Here is a 21,233-nt window from a genome sequence, read left to right as displayed (position 1 = left end):
CTTCAACCATGCAATTAATTATAAATACACATATGATGTATGCCTCAATTGAGTGTGAATGTAATCTCCCAATGGACCATTATTAAGCATATCTCAGCAGCAGTACAATTATCCTGAAGTCTTTAGAAGCAGTGCAGTGCGTCTATAACAGTCTTTTCATTCAACTGAAACAACTAAAATGAAAATAAAAAGCCTCTTATATTGAAAACAAAAGCAAATATTACACAAACACTATGGAACACTATAAAAAAAATGTCTTTACAAGTAGAATTCGTACAACAACGTTATCTGTCAACTAGCATGAGGTACTGACATATTCAAAGACAGCAAGTCATCGACGGCGGGAAGCCAGGATCTCACAACAGAAGTACATGTTTTCATTATGAAAGAAAGAACAACAACGACAACAACAACATCGTTATCTTGAGGTAGAACATTGACTTCAGCGTTTGGAAGTGCTTTACGTTGAATAATTTTTTTTTTTTCCCATTTCACTTCGACAAACAGGAGAGTGGCGGTTCTTGACATCTGAGGTAGCGCGGCACCTGTTCTTGTTTTTCTAACCGTTCGCTCTATATGTAAAGTAACTGAACACAAGGAAGACACCGATCCAAAAGGCTTCCCACAACACATTCATTCCGGCTGAGGTAGGTTTTAGTTGAATCCTAAGGTTCACATAGCCAAGTCTAGAGCCTTGAAGAAGGCGAAGAACTAATAAAAATAAAAAAAAAACATTGATTTCACTGAAAAAAAGTCCTGAGACAGAGAATATATCAAATCCCTGGAAGAAGGCCTTGGTCTTCTGTGGATGCGTTTGTGGAATCATTGGTAGGCTGAGAGTAGGCAGCAGGAGTTCGTGTCTTTGACATCGAAAGTAAGTAGAAATAAGACCAATAACTTATAAACACTTTGTGAGATCATGACATCGAAACGTAGCTCAGACGAAATTTGTACTGTATAACATTCTCGGCCTCTCCTCTGTGTGCTGCCGACAACCAGAAAATTAAGGAATTACCAAATAAATTGAAAAATAAAATATTGACCTGCCAAAGCTAAAACATAGCTTGCAAAAAAACCACAAAACCCAAGCCAGTGGCACCTCAGAGAATGAGTCGTAGACTCCTTGAACTTTTTAACTTACCAATAATAAAAATCTTTGCACAAAGGAAAATTACTATGAAAGGAAATACTTGGGTTGACCTGAGTGAGAGAGGAGTCTGAGTGGACATTGTGACGTCATCACACGACAAGGCCTTCATTACGTCATCAGCCCTGGTCATGCTGGCCATACCAATTCCGGCCCTCTGCTGGAGGATCCTGGAACTGTGTTTCTGTGTGCCCCTCCACGTTGAACTCATCCAATGGCAGTGTAGACAATTGGGTCTCATTCAGAGTACAGGAGACTAGGGAGCTCTCCATCTGTAAACACACACACACACACACACACACAGAATATAGTCTTATTTCCACAGAGATAATGGTATAATACCAAAAAAACATTTCATGGTAGTTATTGTCTGACCCCTGTTTACACAGACCTTGAATTACCGTGCTTTATTTATATATATATATATATATATATATATATATATTTTTTTTTTTTTTTTTCCTTTTTTTTTTTTTTTCTTTTTTTTTTCTTTAAGCGTAAGGTAATGTAACAGGAAATGCTCTGTGCACACAGAGCTGTAAGTAGTAACTTCGTAGTAACCTTTTGCCCATTGTGGACACAGGTGACTTAAATTCCCGAAACCTGCTTTCACTTGTGTATTTGGTGCATCCAAGTCTGAACTGTCCCCTACTGTTCCATCCACTTACTATGTGTGTGCTGTCTGCTCTGTCTCCACGATGGGTTTGGCCTGGGAAAAGTCTCTCCAGCTCGTTGCTGTCCTCCCTGCCCTTCCCCGCTGCGCTGCCATTGGCCTCCACCTTAGCTCTGATCACCCCATTCAAGGGAAGAGCACCGTGGGACGAGGAGGACACCCCAGTCGCGTTACGCCCTGCCTGGGGGGTGGCCTGGACCGTCTTACACGTCATTAACCTGGGGAACACACACTCTGTTAGGTAAAGAACAGGACACACATACACACAATAATAATCATGATAACACAATGCTGGATTACAGTGTTATAGTGGATTACAGTGTTAAGTGACTTTTCAAAGATAATGCTATTATAATATGTGCATTTTTATAATATCTATTAAAATATGTGCATTTCCGGAATGACTGGATATATGACTACTCATTATCTAAGGAAGCAAAATATGTAACTACAAACTGCCTGTGCTAATCAGCTGCAGCCAAGGTCAGGGCCAAACCAAGGAATATGTTTTAAATTGTTTCAGAGTGCGGGCCGCCAATTGACCGTCGTGTTTCGTGTCCATACACACCTGCCCCTGTAGCTGAACATGAGGAAGAGCACACAGAAGATGATGCAGGTCACGCCTATGTGGATGCCAATGATGATGCCCGTGGTGGAGGTCTTGCTCTGCTCTTCCTTCACACAGTCACATGGGGTGTTGAGCACTGAGGATATACACAACCCCGTGAAGACAGAAGCAGTGACACACACCACAGAGACAAGACACCACAGAGACAAACAAACACCACAGAGACAGACATTACAGACAGAGACAGACACCACAGTGACACAGAGAGAGAGACGGCACAGAATAGAGCTGTCATACGTCACAATCTAATCTAAACACCGTCAGCCAGCAAAGCAGCACTGAGGCTATATGGGGAGATACAGTCAAATGGAGAACAGAACAGTATAGGCAGAAAGAGAACTGCACGTGCTCTGCTCTCTGCTGCTCATGGTCGAGGGAGATGGGTAAACACGGGTCTGAGGAGTGAGTTTTGTGTGTCGCAACGGGCAGTCACCTGATTTCTCCACAGCCTCCTTCAGTGAGACGTAGCGCATGGTGGCGTTGCCGTCTCCGTGTTGGTTGAATGCCAGGACCTTTATCTCATACACCAACGTGGGGTCTGAGCAGAAGGAGAGACAAAGGAGAGCATTTAACATTTATTTGTCTGACATTTACATTTATGGCATTTAAGCAGACGCCTTTATCCAAAGCGACTCACAACAAGTCCATTTGTCTGAGTGAGTGAATCTATCTATTCATCAGTCACCATAAGATAAAGTAATCTATGCGAGGACCAGGGGCTATTGACAGTCACGATGCTAGAAGAAAGGAAGATTATTATTATTTATTTATTTATTTTTCATTTTCGATTTATTTTCAGGAGAGAAACTTCCACAGGGGGGGTAGTGGGGATGAAGAGTCTTGTTTATCATATCATACTATCTCTTCAACCCATCATTATGAACCATACCAAACATGACTGTGGCCATCGTCAACCCCAAGCCTATCTCCCCTCTGTCTTACCCAGCTGTGTGATGTTGTACTGAGTGACATTGCGGGGGAAGGTGAGTGGCCCGGTGAAGACAGGGGCATGCACCCGTCTGTAGTAAAGTCTGAAGCCCTGTTGTTGGCCCATCTTAGAGGAAGGCTCCCACACCGCCTGCACCACACTGGTGTTCATCACCTTGGTGAAGAGTGACGGGGACGCAGGCACTGCAATAGAAAAACACACGCGTGTGCAATGTTCACACAACTGACAACAATGCATCCACATCACATAAGTACACACCTGGTTCTGAGTAAGAGAACCTGGTTCTGGTGGCTCAGTAAGGTTGATTCCAGCATCCAGAGTCTCAAACATTTGCTAAAAGACTACACAATGCATTACATTATTACTGTAGACACACAAGCAAACATATCTGTTGATAAGACTGTTGTGCGTGTTCTCAAAACTGTGTGGGTGGAATGTGAGTACAAAGCTACAGTATGAATCGCAGGGTCAAAGTATATTGCCAATTTTAGCAAAAACAAGTTGATCATGAAAGATAATCTTCCTGTTATCTTCATTAGAATCATATGGTTTTATATTACACATAATTTTTATTCATCATCAGAACGCTGCATTCTAGTGCACCTTTAAAGGTGCAGGATGTTAAATTAAACAAATAGCTTAAATTACATTGTTTGTCTTGGCTTAGGACACATAGCTTTCAACTTGGATTACGACGCTGCAAAACTTGTTTTGAGGATAGCTTGAGGAGGATAGCTTAATTTTGGAGGATAGTTTAGTAGTTCTGCAAAGAGGGAGATTGAGATCCATGGAAAAGTGCTGGCGGCTAATTTTCACCGATGTGGAAAAGTCACGAAAGGCTCAATGCAGATGGTGACACTACTGGTCCACAAACTACAGGTACGGTTCAGTATGAGAAATAAAAAAAAATAAAAAAAAAGGGCTTTTGCACACCTGTATTCTCTGTTCTACAGGTGTGTAGGAACAAAGGGAGTAGGAGTAGAAAAAGGAGGCTCACCCTCCCCCAGCGTGCTCTCGGTGGTGCTCTCAGAGGGCTTGCTGGCCCCGCGGGATGTGTAGGCCTTCACATAGAAGGTGTAGCTGGTTGAGGGTTCCATGTCCCCCACAACCTGTTGTAGGGTCACCTTACTGACTGCTTCCTGGTACTCCATTTCCACAGGGTCTGAGAGAGAGGGGGGTCATGTGTGAGAGAATAGAAATTCAATTCGGATAAACGGCAAGTTTGTGGCACAGGCTTTGAGTCCATTTCACTGTTACTTACTGTACATTGTTTAATTGCTTGGTAATACGTAGCCTCATGCAGAGTTGTGTCTCTAAATGACATTCCTAGATGAATTGCGGTGGTGACACTATCGGTGGACTGCTGTTGTGTGAGGGGGTTACAATGTGCTAAAGCCCGTAAGTCAGGCCTACTCACCCATAACCACTATCTACCTCTAGCCCTGAGCCCACTGGGGCACCCTGTCTTTGGAAGGTAATTAAAGTCGAGCCCATTGGCCCTCCCCTGGGGCCTTTAATTATCCATCTGATTGCACTACAGAAGCGAGAGCAGCAGCTGTGCCTGGAAGACGAGCTTTGTTATGGTATCGCGCACACACGCACGCACACACACACACACATACACACTCAGCTGCTTTCACACCCTCTGAAAATAAACATTAACATGCCACCATAAAACGTAGTATGATTCAATTAATCAATTAAAAGACACTTTTATGGTTCCTACTGGAAGAACGGGTATAGCTCCTCTCCCCTCCCTCCTCACCCCTGTTCTCCTGTCCTCTCCTCTCCTCATCACCCCTGTTCTCCTCTCCTCTCCTTCATCACCCCTGTTCTCCTCTCCTCTCCCTCATCGCCCCTGTTCTCCTCTCCTCTCCTCTCCCCCATCACCCCTGTTCTCCTCTCCTCTCCTCCATCACCCCTGTTCTTCTCTCCTCTCCTCTCCCTCATCACCCCTGTTCTCCTCTCCTCTCCTCTCCTCATCACCCCTGTTCTCCTCTCCTCTCCCTCATCACCCCTGTTCTCCTCTCCTCTCCTCTCCTCTCCCCCATCACCCCTGTTCTCCTCTCCTCTCCCTCATCACCCCTGTTCTCCTCTCCTCTCCTCTCCCTCATCACCCCTGTTCTCCTCTCCTCTCCTCATCACCCCTGTTCTCCTCTCCTCTCCTCTCCCTCATCACCCCTGTTCTTCTCTCCTCTCCTCTCCCTCATCACCCCTGTTCTTCTCTCCAGCCCTCCGCTAATCCCTCCTCTCCTCTCCTCTCCTCTCCAACATCCGGTCCTTCCCTTAAGCATTTTTGTTGTCATGGCAATGTAAGAGTTATATTTAGCTAAGTGTATTAGCAGTGCAAGGGTGAAGTTCATATTTAGCCTTTGCTACGTTCTGACTGCCCACGGGTGGAGAGAGAAAGAGGAGAAGCAGGGCGGCCTCATCTAGGAATGGATTCCCGGTCTCTGAGGAGTTACAGTACACTGCATAAGTAAATGGGACAGTGAAGCATGGATTTGAAATCAAACAATTACTATAAAGGTTAAAGTAGAGATTCTCTTAACGTCGTAGTAAGAGTTTGATTTCAAATCCAAACTTTTGGAGTGTAGAGCCAAAAGAAGAAATTATGCTTCACCGTCCCATTACTTACGCAGGGCGCTGTACTATGTTACAGGTGAATCGAAACTGTACCGTACATTTTTTTTTAAAAGTGTTACCGCTGTAGTGTGGTGGCGCTGGTCACTGACCTGCTGTCCTGCGGATGTGCAGCACGTAGCCAATTATGTCCTGAGTGTTTTGGACAGGCTCCTTCCACGACACCTGGATGGCGGTGGGCGAGAGGGCCTCGGCTCTAACCAGGGTGGGCATCCCCGGCAGGCCGTCGGCCCACAGCACAGTGAGGCGGGCACTGGCCTGGGTGGAACCAGCACTGTTCTCAGCAATGCACTGGTAAATGGCTTCATCCTCCTGACTGACGCCATAGATGGTCAACGTGCTGGAGGAGGTGGAGGAGCAGGAGAGGAAGAGGAGGGGCAGGAGAGGAAGAGGAGGAGGGAGAGGAAGAGGGAGAGAAAGAGGTGGAGAAGGAAGATTATATGGCTGGTAAGTGTTGTGTGGTGTAAAACAAAGATGGCAGAACAATAGTAGACCCAAACATTGACTTTGTTAAAAACCCTCCAACAGCCTCCGAGAACAGAACACTGTAAGAAATGATTGTCTGTAGCATATCAATAAAAGTCTTATTTAAAGTATTATCAGAAGGGCATTTTCTGCCTTATTTACATGACATATCTTAAGCAGTAATGACAAACACTGAGTGTGGCATGTGTGATATGGAACAAGCCAATCAAATGAAACAACTTATAAAACAAAACAACATTTCTGGAAACCATATCAATGTGTGGATGTGAATAGTGTGTTACTGTTATTGTGTGTGTGTGTGTGTGTGGTTGCTCTTCAGCATCAGTGCCATCTGTCCACACACCGAAGATCCCTCCCTCCCTCCCCCCCATCTCTCCCCTCCCCCGCATCACTCTCTCCCCTCCCTCCCTCCCTCCCTCCGCTGTTGCTGAATCTATAATCAGGCACTCTTCTCCTGTTAATACTTAGGCCAATAAATAAATAATTTACCACAGAGGAGCAAAATATGGAAATAAGGCCCTATGGCATATTGTTTTGTTGTTTTTAATGGTATTTTTCACACTATTTGTGTTGTGAAAGAAAATATGCATGGCCCATGCAGAGTGACAGGACCGGCCTTACTATGCCTACTGGGCCCCCCCCCCACCAATGTACTTTATTGCTCTCATGAGCAATAAAGTACATTTCAATTGAAGTAAAGGACAGTGAATTCATACCAGACTTTCACACGTTTCACACAGTGGAGATAGAGGCTCTTCTTACAGGTCGGTCGGCATTATGTGGACTACACTGAGGAGTGAATCATTCAATTACCTTTTTAATAATTGATGTTGTATGCTTCTATCTTTTCAGTGGTTCATTTGAGTGGAGATAGGTTTGGGTCGTCAGAGTGAAAGGTGTCAGAGCAACCGGCCCAGTGTCTACCAGGTGGATCCAATCTCTACAGCCTTTCTTGTGTACTAAGCAGGATGCAGAGGGCTTTCTATTTCATTCATTCTTCTCAGGCAGGCCTTCTCTAAGCCAATCTCACCTTTGACCTCTCAGATGGCAACTGTCGCCCGCCCTCTGCATTCTGCACAACCGTCACATTTCTGACAGACTTTCATGTGAGGGATAGATGGACTGTTTTTCAGCCAGGCATCCTGACCAGGTGCCTTGGACACAGAACAAAGAGGCCTCAAGGGAGGAGCCACTGAGCATCAGCCTGGCCCCCTGCATGACATCTCACAAGACACTGCATATTTCATACAGTCCAGCAGCCCCTGTCCCCTCAAGACTGTTCCTCTAATGAACAGCAGTCAGAGCACGCACGCACACACGCACGCGCGCCCGTCAGAAGCCTGCTGTTGGGTCACGGCTTATGAAATTCCACACCCACTAGCAACATTCCTACCCCTCTTCCCAGGGAGCCCAGGCTGAGTCTGATCTGTCTCCTATATTCTCCTCGGCAGCTCCTGGCATCCCCTGGGAGAGTGATGGTGTCACTCACCCCAGCAACAGGACAGAGAGTCTTTGACCAGAGGAACTGGGATACAGGCAGGGCCCTGTAACCTACACTGTGACATCACTGCAAACACACAATTCTTCTCACTCACTGTCAATATAGACCGAGTAACGAAAAATAGGTCCTAGCACTTAGTGGATATGATTGATTACATATCCTGAACTCAGTATATAAACAGTGAACAGGGTCTGTGAACTGTCAAGATAAGCGTACTCAATGCTGAAAACAGAAGTGGGTACAGTATGGGTCACATCTGTAAAGGGTTTATGCACGGTTTATAATTATTTAATAAATCACGTATAACCAGCTTATTATTCAATTATAAACCATTTACAAACAGTTATAAGTCATTAGTTTAGATTGTTCGATGTTCACTTGGTGCTTGCCAAATAGGGAGCTTGCAATCAGGAGCCAGTTATAAATGCTTTATAAATGCACTTATAAATGCTTTAAAAACTAACCCTGATGTGCAATCATGCAACATTATTTGCAATGGTTGCACAGCGGGGCAATTGTACTTGGTCGTTTTTACACCAGATTGGTATAATTATTAATTAATGTACTCTCTCTCTCTCTCTCTCTATCTCTATCCTACAATTATTACCATGACTACCGTCATCACACATGAAAGAAACTGACTGATTCATTGATCCCCTTATTGATTGATTTCTGGTATGGCGAGACCTCACTGGACAACAGCAACAGCAGACCAGTCTAATTAGCCTGGGGGTAAAAGCTATTTCAGAACCTGTTGGTCCGGGACTGGATGCTCTGATACCATAAACATATGAAGTCCTTCTGGAAAGATACTAACATATATAAACAGGAATGCCATCATTATCATGAGGCTATAAATGACAACTAAATAGCCTCATGTTTATTGTCATCCAGTAACTTGGAGAGGAATTGAATTTTAGAGAGTAATTATCAAAGTTTGCCACATGAAGCCTTGATGATGGGAATCCAAACTTCTAACGTCCGAGGCCTGAATATGGATAGACAGGAGAAGTCCATGTTTAATACACTTATCTTCTCAAAGTGAACTTGTGGGGGTGTAGTCTGTGATCGAGTCTAAAGCATATCACATGTTAGAATTTGCATGTTTGTTCATGTGTGTGTGCGTGTGAATAATTGTGTGCACAAGAAGGTTCTGTGTTGAGTGTGTGCGCTTACTTATGTTGATTAATGTGTGTGAGTGAAACACACTATCGATTGCTTTCCTGTCCTATCCTCTCTTGAAGGTCAACATCATGAGACATTGTGGTGGGAAGAAAGGTGCTGTATGTGCATAACTCTACTATGTTATCCCTCTATTTACACACAAGCACAAACACACACGCACGCACGCACACACACACACACACGTTAGGCTGCCTGGAGCTGAATATCATTACCTTTGCTCCTGTATTAAGGGCTGTGCCCTGTTGCATGTGATGTTCCATTCGTTAAATAATTGGAAGGGAGAATAACACACCGCCTGGTGTGATTAACAGGAAATAAGTGCCGCTGATGGAGACTGTTAGGTCATGAAATATGTAGATGTGCTGTTGAAGTTAATAGCAATGATGTAAGGCACTATTCCTCACCCCCAAATACTCCCCTCACAACACAGGAATGCTAAAATGGCTTAGGAGCGGAGCTGGGATGCACATCAAGTTCTACTCCATTAGTGGCTGCCGGCCACTTTTCCTGGTCGATTAGCTCAGTTTATGAGCCAATCAGCTAATGGTACAGCTGGAGCTCTGGTCATAACAGTGTCAGAGGGATCTCTCTGACTAGGCCGCTCTGCAGCCCTCTTCCTCTCCTGTTCAAGGATATGTTTATGACAAACATGATGTTGGTGTGGCGCCCGGCCAAAGGATACCCGTGCCTCTATCTCCCTATGTTTTCCTAAATAGTCGCCCATTAGTGAGAATGCACTTCCCCGTCGGGCCCACATAAAACAAACCTTCCCTCCTTGCTGTTCTGCATTGTTTTCGCTCCATGTTTTTATTCCGGGTTTCAACCAAGCTTGTTTCATTCCATAGATGATAGAGCACTGGTGATGTCATTGTTTCGATGGCCCATTATAAATCAGCGAGGAGAGACAGATTTGCGCTTAGGAAGAATCCACGTTCTAGTTATTTGGCGATGTATTTATTTGTAATTTCGAAATAATTTCTATGCTAAAATGTAGAAAAAAAACCTACAGGTAGGACAGCCGGGGAGGGAGGGGTTATTAGTCTACAGCAACGCTGTTGGAGCTGCTGTTCACCATTGTTCCACTGACCATGGATGGAGGCTCACAGGCGTCCACTGTTTTGCATATTCATTAGAATACCGAGTTACCTGAGAAGGTCATTTTGCCAGGTACAGTGTACCACGTGACAAAAAACTTTTAAGCTCAATCTGAGTTTAATTTTTAAGCTCAAAATACCAGTCCTTGTTACTGGTCCCAGGCCAGCCACAGCTTCTTAAGATCCTCTCAATTCTCCTTGCGTGGGAGCCAACCACCACAACACAAACTCCCATGTTCTCACTCATATTGAGAATGTTAAATGACACCATAATGTCGCTGGGCCCGCTGTTCCTGGACATATAATAGGACAGCCTTGGGCACTGATCCAACATCCGATACCCTCATCGCAGATTTCCCAAAACAAAGTGGCAGATCTTTTGGCAGACATTTTTACCAGCTGTTACATGAGAGCAGATCAACACAGAAATTGGGCATTTGATTACACTGATGATCAGATAAAGCTCTCCGTCCAACACAGAATTTACATCCATACTTCTACCCTTGTGTTGCAACAGCACCAGTCGTGGATAGATGGGTTGTACCTAGTGACCTGCAGATTTAGTAGAGTGTAATAAATGTGGTCCTCTGTGGCTCAGTTGGTAGAGCATAGCGCTAACAACGCTTAGGTTGTGGGTTCGATTCCTGCTGGGACCATGTATACACTGACATGTATGCAGTCATTGCAATGTAAGATGCTTTGGATAAAAGCATCAGCTAAATGGCATATATATATTTTTTTTAATAAATGTACTGTAATGGCTACTGTGATACTGTTACAGAGAGTAGAGGGCTGTAGGTGCGGTGGATCGTACTCTGCTATTAGACAAACAGTTGAGTGCTGTAAGTGTGAAGGCTAGTTCCTCGCACAGCAGGCTGCCAGGCTAACTCACCTGTTGTTGTTCCTGAGTTTGACGTGCCCCCCAGGCTCAAGGATCTGCCCATTCTTCAGCCAGGTTAGCTGGGGCACAGGCTCTCCCTGTACCTGGCAGTTGAAGATGGCAGTGGTGCCCACAGGCCGGGCAATGGATTGAGGAGGCTGCACGAACTCTGCTGGCGCTGAATCAGAGACAATGGAGAGAGAGTGAGCTACTCAATACAGGGCTTCTTTTAGCTGGACGACGCATTTACAATATACCACAAAAAATATATTTCACCAGCAGTTTGAGAACAGAAGATAGAAAGGCATTTTAAATAACCTGGAATTTGAATACTCTGACAGTGTCTTCAGAAGAGCAGGGAATGAGAACATACAGTGCCTTTGGAAAGTATTCAGACCCCTTCACTTTTTCCACATTTTGTGGTGTTCTAATACATTTAAAATGTAATATGTTAATATGTTATGTAATATGTTAAAATGTTAATATAATTTAAAATGGATTAAATTAAAAGAATTTGCCATCAATCCACACACAATACCCCAATAAATGTCAGTACATTTATGAAAATTGAAATACAGAAATACCTCATGTACATAAGTATTCAGACCCTTTGCTATGACACTCTTAAAATGAGCTAAAATGCAAAAATGTCATCAACAAATCACTCAATAACTTGAATTGAGTCCATCTTAAATTGCTTCTGCTAACATTTCAAAGTTACAGTTAAAGTTATAAAAAGTTAGAAGTTAGACACTAGAAGCCTCGGGCGATCATTACTAACCCAAGCACCCAGAGTGAGGTCCAGAGACTTCCATTAGTTTAAAAAAAAAATATATATATATATTCTCCAAGTCTAGTTCCAAGTTCTCTCAGCAGGGAGACTATTGATGTGCAACGGTGGTGAGACACCGATCAGCACTCTCCCTCCCTGCCTCCCTGCCTCCCTCTTTCTCTCCCCCTGCCTCCCTCTTTCTACAGTAAATTACATGTAATGCAGTGAGTGAGCTGAGAGCCGCTGCGCCCACCATCTGGCAATGGACAGCACATCAGTTCTCCCCAGCAACAGCTTGTGGGCCACAGTAAAATCACCCACTGGTCCTCTCATATTCACAGTCATACAAGCCCTGTGAAATATGCCCGTCATGCTACCACATTAATATGGCTTCAGACTTCAAGGCCGTAGCCAAGAGTAGCCTACTCTTATTCGTTTCATTTAATACACAGAACTGAACAGATCTGAGGTGAAAGCATGTTTCAGCTTTCACCAGTCAATAAAGAAACCAATGAAATGGACATAATTAACAGCGTGGCTTTCTCCCACAGCCTTCTACTGCAGAGGCTTGACTAACAGTGGACAGACGGATTAAATGAAATATTGACAGGGAGCAGGGTTTCTATAGGCTAGGGGCAAGTGCAGGTCTTTAGGTCGATATGCAAGTCAAAATGAGCAAGAATACCACAATGTGAATGAGAGAGATGGTGGCTGTGTCAGGCTTACCTTGGACCACAAGACGTCCCTGAGCGGTTCTGCGCACACGGGTCCCTGGCTTGTTTGCTGCACACACATAGACCCCTGAGTGCTGGACCCCGACGTCTGAAATCATCAGGTTCCCTGTGCCCAGCACCTGGATTCCCTCCACACCGATTGGACGCCCATCTGACCAGAGGGGAGAGGAGAAACAGCCAGAGAGTTAGACCCAGAGTTAACAGTTAAATCACAAATGTCCTTTGAATATACAGTACAGCTCCATACTGGATTTGAAACCAAACAACTAATATGAGGTCAAAGATCATGAGCTTATAGGGTATTTGTATAAATATCGGTTCCAACATTTAGAAACAACAACACTTTGTATACATAGTGCCCCTATTTCAGGGCACCAAAAGTATTAGCGTATTCCATTTAATGCATTACAATGAGCCTGTCCTCCGATTTCTATCTCCACCAGCCTCCATTGAAATCTAGCGCAGTGCTTATGGATGTTATCAAACAAGGCAGATGCACATCTGGAAATGATAACTACAAGGAGCTTTAAGGGAGGTTTTCAAAAACCATGTGATTACCGCCAAATACGTCACTCAGGGTAAAATCCTCAAACTAGCAATACCCAGCTTTTAATCTACAGAACACATATTTGGAAGCTGTTTTCACACGCCTACACATTCATAAAGGTGATCTGGACGACACCTTTGAGAATCTGTGAAGTGTCCCTTTAAAGCTGCAACCCGTCATAGGTGCACCTTGAACAGCCGCCCACCCTCTGAGCTGTGGAAGGTAAACATGGGCATGTGTCTTTGCAACATTTCTGCCCACACAAAAACATCATTTTCCCATTTGGTAGCTACGTGGTTTGCGCAGCGGTTTATTTTCTGTCAGTACCGTGTGTGTGTGTGTGTGTGTGTGTGTGTGTGTGTGTGTGTGTGTGTGTGTGTGTGTGTGTATCCTCTATATGCTCTCCAGAATATGCTCTCCTCTCAGTTAGCCGAGTTACAACATACACTCACCTAACACTTCATTAGGAACACCTGTACACCTTCTCATGGTGGAGGAACACCTGTACACCTTCTCATGGTGGAGGAACACCTGTACACCTTCTCATGGTGGAGGAACACCTGTACACCTTCTCATGGTGGAGGAACACCTGTACACCTTCTCATGGTGGAGGAACACCTGTACACCTTCTCATGGTGGAGGAACACCTGTACACCTTCTCATGGTGGAGGAACACCTGTACACCTTCTCATGGTGGAGGAACACCTGTACACCTTCTCATGGTGGAGGAGGTGTAATGGTGTGGGGAATGTTTTCTTGGCACACTTTGGGCCCGTTAATACCAATCAATCATCGCTTGAATGCCACAGCCTATTTGAGTATTGTTGCTGGCCATGTGCATCCCTTCATGGCCACAATTTAACCATCTTCTAATGGCTACTTCCAGCATGATAATGCACCATGTCACAAAGCAAAAGTCGTCTCAAACTGGTTTCATGAACATGACAATGAGTTCAGTGTTCTTCAGTGGCCTTCCCAGTCACTGGATCCAATAGAACACCTTTGGGATGTGGTGGAACGGGAGATTCGCAGCTTGAAAGTGCAGCTGAAAAATCCTCAGGGATTGCGTGATGCAATCATGTCATCATGGACCAGAATCTCAAAGCAATGTTTCCAACATCTTGTGGAATCAATGCCACGAAGAATTGAGGCTGTTTTGAGAACAAAGGGAGGCCCCCACACTGTATACACTAGTTATACACTCACTGCACACTTTATTAGGAACACTGTAGGGCTTAGGGCCATCCTAGCATTAGTAAATGTCTTATCTGTTGTGCAATTGAATGTTTTACTTTTAGTATGTCTTGTCTTATCTGTTGTGCCTGGGCACTTTATCCGTCTCACCGTGGGAGAGTGAGAAACGTCCTCTCAATTCCTTTGTATGTCTTGACATGTGAAGAATTGACATTAAAGCCACTTTGACTTTGACTTAAAGTGTAGGGTGAGTGTATAACCAGGTACTACAAATGTAAATTAAATTACGGTGACTTTTGCCAACTGTCAATGTACCATCAATCATAGCCATGTCACACACGTTTAGTCTCCATGTCATGGAATGTTTTTTCACTTGGGATAATGCATAGTCATCCTGTCTTAAACCCATGCTGTACTGACGGAAGGGCCGAGACATGGCATAGCCTGTGGTATTTATATCAGTCTCTCTTTATTTCTCCACCATCTGCAGCTCCAATGCCCCGGCTCATATGTGTTAAAAGGCTACATGGGGGAGATGTCAGCCATGCTAAAGGCCTGCAGAGACAGCAGACTGACTGTCCTCCCATCCGTAGGTCCAGCCAGAGAATGGGACCATATGGTCCGGCCCTGCCTATTATAGCAGGGCATCCAAAGGCCTCCTCAGTGAGCGCTGTGGGCATCTGAGCAGCAAAGGCCTCCTCAGTGAGCGCTGTGGGCATCTGAGCAGCAAAGGCCTCCTCAGTGAGCGCTGTGGGCATCTGAGCAGAACCTCAACAAAGACTGGGAAACCGGCCACAAACTGTGGACTAAAGAGGGGAATAGGAGATGAGAAAATTAGAATTTAATTGTTTCCCCAAACCACTATTTTCCTTGAGAATGCCTTCATATAAAAAGCACTTATCATAACCAAAGCTATAGTAGCTTAATACTGTATTGTTTATCATGTTTTTGTTGACATGATTTCATAAACAAATTATATATACAGTAGCTTGAAATCATTTTCAAAAAAGTAATGCTCTTCTTATGGAAAAGATCATAGAACAAAGTGCATAAACCACTGTGAACCACAAAGTGCCAATTATTACTTTTAAATTACTCTTTAATATAGATTAACTTTAGATGACTTCCATGACCAATTGGCTTAACCCAAAATGACAGTCTTCAGGGATGGTTGGGTACTGTTCCATGATGTGACATTTGAGCCTCCTCCTTTCTGAATGGACCCAGCTACAGTGCGTCAATGTCAGGCTAATTCTGTTCGTGTCAGAGCAGTCAGAGAGCTGGCAGAAAGCAGACTCGGAGTGCGGGAGCAGCTGAATGAAAAGCACCAAACAAACTCTGGCATTAAGGACTGACTTATGTGAATCTATCTGATAAATTATGCATCTTATCCCAGCCTCCCTCCCCCTAATCTAATACACTGAAATCCCATCGTGTTAGCATTTAATTCCAGCAACATTGTGCAAAGCAATATCCACAATCTGATTACCGGCCCATGGCGGGGAGGGGCTGCAATTTACATTTTGAACAGCAAATCAGATTGGATAATAGCTTTGAAAAAAATGGATTTTAGATTGCAAAATCGGTAGGGGCAGAGTTTGAGTCATAGCCAATGTGTGAGCTGGGGGGACTAAATCTTGTCTGGTCTCAACACCTCAATGCAATTATTCTGACGTTCCCAGCATTTGTGTGTCACTTTAGAGGTTCATCCCCGTGAGGAGAGTATGGGAAGCATTCATCAAAAAAAAAATTGTTTAGCCTTCAAGAATCAGATATAATTCCCTTGCTTCATGCATAGAAATTCAGAAATTCCTACAATGTTCACATTCAATGAACACACTTTGCTGTACAACATTAGAAGCAGTCCCTGGACACAGCTTTTTACTCCATTCATTTAGATGGGTCAGCAAGACAAATATCTGGTAGGCTTTCAGCAATCCAAATCATCTGGAACCATCTAGAAATAAGGGCTCAGTGTAAATTGTGAAGGAAGCAAGCCATGGTCAATTCAGACACAAAGCCAGTGTATCTTATTCTATCAAATGTTCCTATTTTACAGTCCTCAATCTCTTGTGTTTCATGTATGCTTTTGTACAGTGCCCTGTATAAGTAATGGGACCTGTATAAGTAATGGGACGCTCCAGTGTGGATTTGAAATAAAATAATTTTACGTAATACTATGAGGTTAAAGTAAGAGATTATTTATTTGAGACTTTTATTTGATAGTGTTTGTGTACATATTGGTTTCACCATTCAGAAACACTTTTTATGCTTAGTCCCCCTATTTCAGGGTACCTAAAAGTGATGGGACAACTGGCTTGACAGGTGTTTCTGTTTGTCATGTGTGTTCCCTCACATCATTTCTGACATAAGAGAGTTGTCAGTGTTTCGTATCTAGGCCTTGCGTTTGCCTCTGGAGTCTGCTATTGGTGTCTGTCAACATGAGGACCAAAGAGACATCGATGGAAGACTGTCCCATTACTTACCCAGGGCACTGTATATATATTTTTTCAGCTACAGCATACATCATTGATGAGTTTTAGCTGCAGTTGTGATATTCTTTCAAGTCAGGCATTGGATCATAAGAGATCCAATTCTTTTTTTAAAAGAAAAAGGGGTTTTGTCTTACCAAGCCTACTCCATGACACAATGGGGCGAGGATATCCTGTGGCAACACATTCCAAGATGGCGGTCTGGTGAACGGTGAGAGTGAGGTTTTCAGGACCCACGAGAATCATGGGCTCTTTGTAAACAGAAGACTGGAAGCCTGAAAAAGAGAGAGAGGAAAGCAAAGCACGAGAGCTTTAAATTATTATGCAACATTGAATTCAATTTCACTATTCTGTACCATCATGATGGTGAGAATCTCTTAGATCAGTCAAAGCGGTGGCCTATATTAGAGTCTACATGGACACATATCTTTATGGTACCCTGAGGTATGTATGAGTATGAGACACATCTATGTGGTCCCCAAGGTAGAGACAGTCCAGTATGACTATGTGGTAACCAAGGTAGATACAGTCCGGTATGACTGTGCCCCCAAGGTAGATACAGTCCAGTATGACTATGTGGTAACCAAGGTAGAGACAGTCCAGTATGACTGTGTCCCCAAGGTAGATACAGTCCAGTATGACTGTGCCCCCAAGGTAGATACAGTCCAGTATGACTATGTGGTAACCAAGGTAGAGACAGTCCAGTATGACTATGCAGACCTGAGACAGTGAGGTGGGCCCCGGTACTTCGCTTGACTCCTGCACTGTTGTGGGCCACACAGCAGAACACACCACTGTCCTCTTGACGAAGAGCTGTGATCTGCAGAACTCCAGTGGGCAGCAACGTGTACCTAAGAAAAATGGAGAGAGAGAGAGAGAGAGAGAGAGAGGCAGAGCGAGAAAGAAAAAAAAAAAAGATAAATACTATAATAATTCAATTTAAAAGCGCCTTTCTCAGACTCAAGGACACTGACACAAAAATAAATAATACATAAATAAATAAAATACAAAAGATAAAAAAAAGGAATGAAAATAAAAATGGTGGAAGAGCTCAGGCAACTATAGGGAATAGTGTTCAGGACCCATGCCGTGCCGTAGGAAGGCGAGAGCAGAACCACTGTGTTACCTCATCATTATTTTAGGTTATGGTATATGACCCTGTTTATCTGAAGGAGGTGACAGAGTCATCTCACTATGGGACTGGTGCAGGCCATTGAAGCCTTGTTGAATCACGCCTAACAGGCTGGAGGGGACTTTTTGGGAAACTGCCGCTCCTTATCCCCGATAAATGTCCTGCTCATTCAGCAAACCGCCTCTTACACAAGCCGTGCAAGAGAGGCAATTCAGGTAGGGCATTTAATATAAAGCCGTTTTTGACAATGATAACAATTTGTCAGATTCAGATAATCCTTTTAATGGATGTGTATTCTAGACAAGTTTGGCTACTTGTAAAACAGGCTGAACATGAGGATCTCATATTTTGTAAGAAACTTACTTTTGGGGGTTTTGTCACGCTTCAGGAAGTAACTTGACAGTTGGGACTCTGTGTTTATATGCTCTGTGCTCTAGCTCTTTATTTGGTGATTAACGCAGAGTCCTACTGTACCTCACGTCCTTCGTGTCCACCGGGCGTCCATCTTTCTCCCAGCTGATGACAGGCTCTGGCAGGCCGTGAATCTGGCACTGGAAACGTCCCACGCTGGCCTCCTCGGCCCGCACAGACCGCGGCTGCACGTGGAAGTCTGCCATCGCTGGAGAGAGAGGGTAAATACAGCGGTCAACTCTACTTTCACCTACATCTTTCAAAGCATTATTCACAGAAATATAACCTAGGTAACCTAACCTTAACCCTAACCTAGATACAACAGCAGACTGCAAAACATAGGGCCCAAATTTGCCCTATACAGCACTGAGCTGTGAAAAAACCACAAAGAAACAAAGTACATCGTCCTTAACAATGTTTTTGAGAAACAGGTGATTATTAAATAGAGTTTATGTTAACAGTGGTGAAAATATATTGTATGCTATGAAATGGCTAGCTGCAGTAACTCCCATTGGGTTACGATGTCCCATTGTGTCTATTTGAAATATGACTGTCAACTTGGCTTCCTCAAGCACAATTGGACCCTCTGACTGCAATACAAATCAGGTTCACCATTACCATCTGCCAGGTAGATACCTCCTCATGGACCGAACCAAATGAGGCAATTACCTGGGTTTCACTTTGACACACTGTGCAGCTAACCCAAGTCCTCATTCCCCCAGTCGAGGGCAAAGCCTTTGTTTGGGTGAAGTGCGAAGACATTGAGACAACTGGAGTAAATGGTACGCCAGCTACTCTAAGAGAGCTGACTCATAGGCACATAGCTGCATCTTTATGGGTCCTGGTCCTCCATCAGGAGTACAGGTACAGGAGCAGTGATAGCTGATTGGCTCTGCAGATGTAATGCTGTGAAAAAGTCACAGGCTCCATTTCCTGAACTCGAAGAAAAGGTCAATTAGCCGCTATTGTTCCCTGTGACTAAGCAAGAAGGGCAGATCGAGACCGTGATGAAGAACGTGTGGGAGAGAACAGTGCGAGTTAAACAAGTTTCCACTCCAGGGATTCGGGACAGGTATGAGAAGGGAGGTATGTGTCATAGTTACATATTGGATCAACTGCTATTGCTTTCAAAGACACTACCAAGTTGGATACAACATCAAAACCAAAGAATGTCTCGTGTCCACAGTTTCAAAGACCACAGCACATGTATTTAATGGCACTGACCTTTCAGCCCATTTTAATAGTGGAAACAAGCCAGTTTTAAGACCACTAGAACAAGAACATAGCTAAAGAGAATGTCTCTCTGTAGATGGAGAGAGAGAGAGACAGAGAGAGAGAGAGAGAGAGAGAGAGAGAGAGAGACAGAGAGAGAGAGACAGAGAGAGAGAGAGAGAGAGCTCTGTAGGAGTCAAATAAGAGTTTCACTCCATACAGGTAAATAGAAGGAAGATGCAGTTCAAACAACATCATCTTCAAAAAAGACACGGATAATTCCAAACACATACTTATCTCTGTAAATATCCATAATCCATCATTGAGCTACGTTTTACATGTGGAACCCCAGTGGAACAAAGGCGGCGTGGGGGTGGGGCATGCAACACAAACTCAATTAGATTGAGGCCTGTCTTTTTCAAAGCTCTCCCACAATCTTCAGGACAAGTGCACTTATTTAAATGTCAACCGTAATTAACTTGGACCGAGCAGGACTTGAATCTGAACACTCTTAGCATAACAAGAGGGCTGGACCCCCTCCTTGTTCTCCTTCCCTGTTATTTTCCAACTAGAACATTTATTCAAGCTAATCTAGCACCACGGCTCCACATGATCCTACAGAAATCCCCCTTGGTCGGTTCCTACATCCGGAGTGGATCAGCAGTCAACCGGTCATATTTATAGCGTGTTTTGTTGAATGAATCCCCCCCAAAAACAGGGAAGGATTTAGCAGGAAAAAAAGTTAAACTGAGAAAATAAGGCCTACAGAGGGAATCTGTGGCCTGGTGGAAGTGAGGGGGGGGAGGAGGGGGGGAGGAGGGGTGGGGGAGGAGATGAAGTGAAAATGGCGTTGGAGCGCTGTGCGTCAATGGTGACTCAAGCTATCGTCATTCAAACTAGCTGATTTTGAATTCATCCAAATACTATAGACAGTCATACACGTACATGTCTCCACATTTCCACCTGTCTCATTACTAGAAATGCTGTTATTAATTAATTTACCTCAGACTGTTCCTCAGGTTGACAAAGGTACGGGGGCAAGCTTTTGTTTGCTTCCCACCCATTATACTGTACATTTAAACAGCTGGATGCTGTTTAGGCGAAGTGCCCCCTCTCAAGGCCCCACAGCTATATCCCCATCTGGGACTTGCAACGTTATGGCCGTAACATTGTTTGCCAAACATTCTCCCATCCCCCACACGAGTGGCATACTGATGAACACATACTGAACGCTGCCTACCTGTCGGAGCACTGAGCATGGTCTCCAGATAGCCGGTACGGAGCCAACCTAAAGTCTTTCAGCTGGCTGACAACTCCAGGGATGTAGTTACTGGAAGCCATGGGGGATCACGTCAGTGTACAGGCTATGGCATTAAAATACTGTCCTCCCTGACCCCAGTGGCTTTACCTCACAAGTAAAATGGCCTGCTCTGAGCACATCTCCTAATCTAGCCTTACACTAGAACACAATTATCACCAGCGTTGGTTGCTGCCCCCAGTGAAAAGGGTGAAAAGGACAAGCAGATCCAGGCAGTAAGAGTAGAGCCTCCTGT

The 21,233-nt window shown here is 44.2% G+C and overlaps 1 protein-coding gene across 1 annotated transcript in view; it reads right to left on the bottom strand.

Annotated features, from left to right (window-relative positions):
* Positions 1-1,052: 1,052 nt before the first annotated feature.
* Positions 1,053-21,233, bottom strand: part of igdcc3 (immunoglobulin superfamily, DCC subclass, member 3) — a gene marked incomplete at its 5' end in the record, with an annotated part of 51,327 nt that continues 31,146 nt past the window's right edge. Inside the window, 12 exons of the mRNA XM_083690735.1 lie at positions 1,053-1,419; positions 1,816-2,038; positions 2,389-2,524; positions 2,882-2,986; positions 3,391-3,579; positions 4,395-4,559; positions 6,133-6,380; positions 11,199-11,364; positions 12,685-12,843; positions 17,063-17,200; positions 17,646-17,776; positions 18,532-18,676. Coding sequence (XP_083546861.1) covers positions 1,267-1,419; positions 1,816-2,038; positions 2,389-2,524; positions 2,882-2,986; positions 3,391-3,579; positions 4,395-4,559; positions 6,133-6,380; positions 11,199-11,364; positions 12,685-12,843; positions 17,063-17,200; positions 17,646-17,776; positions 18,532-18,676 — 1,958 coding nt within the window. The 3' untranslated portion in view covers positions 1,053-1,266. The remainder of the gene's footprint in view (positions 1,420-1,815; positions 2,039-2,388; positions 2,525-2,881; positions 2,987-3,390; positions 3,580-4,394; positions 4,560-6,132; positions 6,381-11,198; positions 11,365-12,684; positions 12,844-17,062; positions 17,201-17,645; positions 17,777-18,531; positions 18,677-21,233) is intronic.

The sequence above is a fragment of the Argentina silus genome, assembly GCF_951799395.1.
Source record: "Argentina silus genome assembly, chromosome: 19".
Taxonomy (NCBI): Eukaryota; Metazoa; Chordata; class Actinopteri; order Argentiniformes; family Argentinidae; genus Argentina; species Argentina silus.
The sequence above is the reverse complement of the archived record's forward strand: the minus strand, read 5'-3'. Positions and strand labels throughout refer to the sequence as shown.